The sequence below is a fragment of the Amphimedon queenslandica genome, unplaced genomic scaffold (assembly GCF_000090795.2).
Source record: "Amphimedon queenslandica unplaced genomic scaffold, v1.1 AMPQUscaffold_12749, whole genome shotgun sequence".
Lineage (NCBI taxonomy): Eukaryota > Metazoa > Porifera > Demospongiae > Haplosclerida > Niphatidae > Amphimedon > Amphimedon queenslandica.
The window spans coordinates 12010-17114 of NW_003547015.1; the positions used below are offsets into that span (position 1 = coordinate 12010).

The 5105-nt window shown below is 35.7% G+C and overlaps 1 protein-coding gene and 1 long non-coding RNA gene across 4 annotated transcripts in view; one reads left to right on the forward strand and one right to left on the reverse strand.

Annotated features, from left to right (window-relative positions):
• Positions 1-2656, reverse strand: part of LOC109586905 (uncharacterized) — a 5066-nt gene extending 2410 nt beyond the window's left edge. The window contains exons 1-5 of the mRNA XM_020003134.1: positions 2500-2656; positions 2355-2446; positions 1951-2076; positions 195-378; positions 35-143 (exon numbers count right to left, since the gene is read on the reverse strand). Of these exons, the coding sequence (XP_019858693.1) occupies positions 35-143; positions 195-378; positions 1951-2076; positions 2355-2402 (467 nt within the window). The 5' untranslated portion in view covers positions 2403-2446; positions 2500-2656. The remainder of the gene's footprint in view (positions 1-34; positions 144-194; positions 379-1950; positions 2077-2354; positions 2447-2499) is intronic.
• Positions 2657-3647: 991 nt separating this feature from the next.
• LOC109586906 (uncharacterized) overlaps positions 3648-5105 on the forward strand; it is a 4714-nt gene continuing 3256 nt past the window's right edge. Inside the window, exons 1-3 of one of the 3 annotated variants that reach the window (XR_002187275.1) lie at positions 3648-4048; positions 4102-4187; positions 4250-4475. This is a non-coding gene — a long non-coding RNA (uncharacterized LOC109586906). Of the gene's footprint in view, positions 4049-4101; positions 4188-4249; positions 4476-5105 lie in introns of those variants that run through there. The other 2 variants (XR_002187274.1, XR_002187276.1) reach the window with 2 other exon arrangements.

Genomic DNA, 5105 nt, shown 5'->3' on the forward strand with positions numbered 1-5105 from the left:
AGGATAATGATAATAATGATAAACTGATGATTACCAAAGATTAGATGGTTTGGTACAAAGTTGGTAAAGTTCCTGATCAGATGAAACAGGAGGACGTACCTCTAGAGAAGCATTTACGTACATTCTAATTAATGCACGTTTATCTAAAAACAAAAGCCCATTATTATCATTATCAATTAATTAATATTCATTACCTTTTGGTGCATTTGATTGGGTTGGTTGACCAGCTGGTGATTGTTTTCCACGACTTGTCAATTTTTGAAAGTCGGCCAACGTCTTTGGAGCTCCGCCCCCTCCAGTTCTATTAGTGGGTGTGGCTAATGACTTTGATTTTGTATCGGTGGGAGGGGCAGAAGTGACGTCCGACTGTGTACGAGACTATTGATAATAACAAATAATAAATAATTTAATAATGTAAATCCATTATTTTTAATCTACATGTATTAATTATCATATAAGTGTAAACATAAACCAGATTATAAAATATTAAGCTACTGATGTACAAGGTACATGAACATGACATCACAGTAAATATGAATGTGCTATTGATATAATTTATTGCCTTATAAAACAGGTCTACTTATCTAAATATAAGTTTTATTTATTTATTATTTCGTATGCAATCAAGATTCTCTCTTCTGCTTATCATCATTTCATTTTATTAAGCACATTTTAAAGGACACAATTTATTAGTGTGTCACTGTGTCTGTTTATTTATGTAGCATTTGAGTGTGTACAGACTAGCCTCTATATAATGGACACTTATGTACAAGAAAGTGTCTCTGTTATACAGAGGTGTCCTTTATGTGGAGGTTATTTTATACAGTAAGAAATGTAATTGGTACACTAGGTGCTGTCCGTTAAATGGAGGTGTACGCTATAGAGAGTGTCCATTAAGAGAGACTACCGTAATTCTTCTAAAAATTCGCCATAGTCACTTAATTTTGATAAATAAATTTTGAAAACGAATAATTAGAGTAAACTAAGCCTTTATGGTCAACTAAAAATTAATAATGATGAAATAGGAGGCACTAAGGTGCATGTTTGGACAAGATATAAGTCTGTCGATGCTTCTTTGTTGCTTGACTAATACAATCTGAATCTTGAACTTAGGCCTACTAATGGCAGTCATCTGTCTGGTGGAGTGCTGCTCGAGGCATCACTGTGAGTTAGACATGATTTTTGGCCTCTTCCAGCACAGGTCCATGTGTTATAATGCTGTCGAGTGTCGAAATTGGAGGGAAATGGCGAAATTAGAAGAACTTTTTAGAAGAATTACGATATACTGTACATGTATCATGTAAGGTTGAGTGATTAGGTCCAGTGTTGGTTAGTGAGTGATTATAATATTCAAAGAATGATTAGCAGCTGCTGCAGTTACTCACCAGTACATGTACATGATACCATATTTGGTATGTAATTATCACAACTATTAGGAAGAAGCCACACACAATACCAATAATAATGATCTCTAACATACCATGTAAATGTATCTGGAAATTTTGGAGGGAATTAAATTTAATTGACAAATTGCTAAATTTTGGTGATTGATAAATTAATGGCTCAAAATGACAGATTTTTATTTTGGCAAATAACTATCAAAACACCAAACACTCCACCCAAAATTTCCTTCCTATGATACACGTATCTTAATATCCAGTATCTACATGTACATGTACTGCCTGTACTGTCTCCATTAACTAACCCTTTACTGGTCATGTACCAGCAGCACACAATGGTTCAAGATACAATGTGTATATCTATAGTGGTTTTATTTTGACAAATGGCTATAAAATACCAAAAATTCGCTAAAATCTCCACTCCAAAATTACCAGCTATTATACAACGTAGTACATGTACAATGTACATGTACTCATGAATATTTGAAATTCTCATGCCATCAATCAGTATATTTAGAATAATAATTATTATTTAATCAATTATTAATACCTTCAGCTTAACTCCGAAGTCAGTAGAAGTGTTGGTTGTTCCTGATCTTGGTTTAGTGGGAGGAGGTTCGGTTTTACGTAACTGAACTCTACCAGATCCACGACCATCAGTACTGTCAATACTAGCCTAAGAATAATAATGATAATAATAACAACAATTGCTATACATTTACAATTACATGTACATGTACACTCATAAATCTACATTAGACAGGTACATGGTAAGTTGTAGGAATGTGTTATTGTGATGATGAACATGTACAGAATTAACAAAACAAAATGATAGCAACTGTAGTACATGCAAAATGTATAGTCGGTTTCAGTTGAGTTTGACAAGAAGTTTTCATCATCAAAACATCACATCCTAATTAGAATACAGGTACGCATCACTTAAAAATGAAATACCTCAGCTTGTTGCACTAATTGAAGATATTGTTTCGATTTCTGTGTCATGATTAGTTGAGCCTGACCCACTGTCCTTCTAATATCGTCTACCACTATAGTATAAAGTAACAAAAATAATAATCAGGGGAACCATTGATGGACTTACCTTCATCACTGGGACGACCAGTGTCCTCTTCTTTCCGACCAGTGTCCTCTTCCTTTAAACAGCGAGAGTTTATCGTTCCACTCGGCACAGAAAGTGCATTAAGTCGTTGAGCAGTGTCGGTGTGAAGCTTATAAAATGGTGCCAAATTGAAGCTTCTGTAGCATTATTCCCCAAACTTTCAGAGGGCGGAGTTACGTCAGTTGTGGAAGATTGTGTGGCCTGTTGTATTGAACCAGTAGCTCTTTTCCTTCCCAACTCCTCTATCTTGGTGTCACCAGGTGGTTCTGTTAGTTGTTTCCTTCCTTTCTTAATAGGACCTTCTTTAACTGTCACTGAACTACTTGGTTTAACAGGAAGGGGAGCCTTTCGACTTGATGAGATGTTCACCTTTGCAATGATAAAATTAGGTTCGATGCCTGCCTCATCTTGTTCCTGTTGCTTTTTCCTGTCTCTCTCCTTCTTCAGCTCTTCTTCCTCACTTTTCTACTTTTTAGCCCCAATTTTCTGCATAAAAATGAACAATTAATACATGCATACGTGTATATAAATTAATAGGCACAATTAAATATTTAATTCAAAATTTATGCACAATACAGTGGAACCTCTGTATAACGGTCACCATTGGGGACTGGTCCTTTGGCTGTTATAGAGGGGTGGTCTTTATTGAGGGGTTTCAGCTTAAAGTGTCTAACTTAAGAAATATTTAACTGTGTTGCCTTCTTAAGTATCTTGATTCATTCCTCAGGTCAATAACAAGTACAAAGGTCCTGAAGGTAGTATGCAAGAGATAGCAGGGAAATAAGCGAATTACAGCAAGAAAAAAAAGGGAATGCTCAAGTTTTCAGCCATTTTATTTAGATGGGTGGGGCTGTAGGTGACGTTTTATGATGAAAACATCCGGTCTAGGTGTTGGGTGTGGGCCGTGTGGCCACATGGCCGTTAAAGAGAAGTTTTTCTCAATGCTTTATGCTGTGTTGGGGACGTTTTGAGTGCTCGTTATACGCAATAGAGAGGTGGTCGTTCTTCAGGGGTTGCCTTAACAGGCAAGTAAGTGTAGTTTGCATCCGGACCAGGACATTTGGCCGTTATATGATAGACGGCCGTTACTTAGAGGTGGTCGTTAAGCGAGGTTCCACTGTATATACATAATTATTATTAAAGTGAATAGATTATTTTAACTTTGACTTAATTTCTAACTAACCTGAAATAATAATGTAAAATATTAGACTAGATAAGGATTTCCTTCTCTGTCTTTTTAAACACTCTCTAAAGCTAGTAGCGACAGCTCTTTGTTCGAGTCTTTGTTTCATCATAGACCTACACCAAACAAGGAGGATCAAGGGGGTGCAGTGTCACTCCCATGGGGTGGAGCAATCAGGAGCATCGTGTCGGCCATTATGTCATATTAGAGTAAATGAGCTTCACACCGACACTGCTCAACGACTTCATGCACTCTGTGCCGAGTGGAACGATAAACTCTCGCTGTTTAAAGGAGAGGAAGAGGACACTGGTCGGAAAGAAGAGGACACTGGTCATCCCAGTCATGAAGGTAAGTCCATCAATGGTTCCTGTTATTATTATTTTTGTTACTTTATACTATAGTGATAGACGATACGACAGTGGGTCAGGCTCAACTAATCATGACACAGAAATTGAAACAATATCTTCAATTAATGCAACAAGCTGAGGTATTTCATTTTTAAGTGATGCGTACCTGTATTCTAATTAATGCCCACTTTATTAATGCTAGGGATTTATTCTAATTGATGCCCATTTATCCTTGGCTGTTTTTGTCACTTGTAGGACCCACAGCTGAGTCTAGAACAATGGCCAAAGATCTCCAAGGGGTTCTGGGACACGGTGAACTCGTCCGTTGAGTATATTTATATGAAATTCTCTAAGATACGGGAAAACGTTCTTATTAGAAAGCTGTGTCCAATATTTTACTTGTTATTAATTAATTATTCATTTATAGATACCACCATTATATTTATTTATTATATAATTTATAATTGATTTCTCAATATTCCATCTTCATTATTTATTTATTCATTATTATTTTATAAATACCATATCATGTTAGCATGTAGCGGGAAATTTTGCTTAGTCATCAAAAATTATGTACAGAAAGATTTACTTCACATGCAGGAGGAGAGAAGTAGAGAGAGAGAGAGAGTACATGATGTAGAATTGGTGGAAAATTAATTTTTGCAGATTGGCGGTTCAAAATAAAACTGCCAATATCATAACCATCGATAATACTTGCAATGATGGGCGGATTCTGTCATGAGCATGTGATACTAAAAATGCCTAAATGACAGTATTTCTCATTATTTCAGTCAAGACTGTGGGCAAGAAGCAGTTTCAAGATAAGACAAGATAGTAAATCACCAAATTAAGACAACACTATTATTATATTTAGACAATTTTGATGCAAAATAAATTTTTCAGCTATGTGGTAATATTATTATGTACATATTGATGATGATGCTGATCTTATTGGTGATACTATATAAGGTAACCTCAGATTTATTTGATATCACAGTCCTATATCACTGATTCATTGAAGTGGAGTACATAATGTCACTGAGTATTGTGTGCATAAT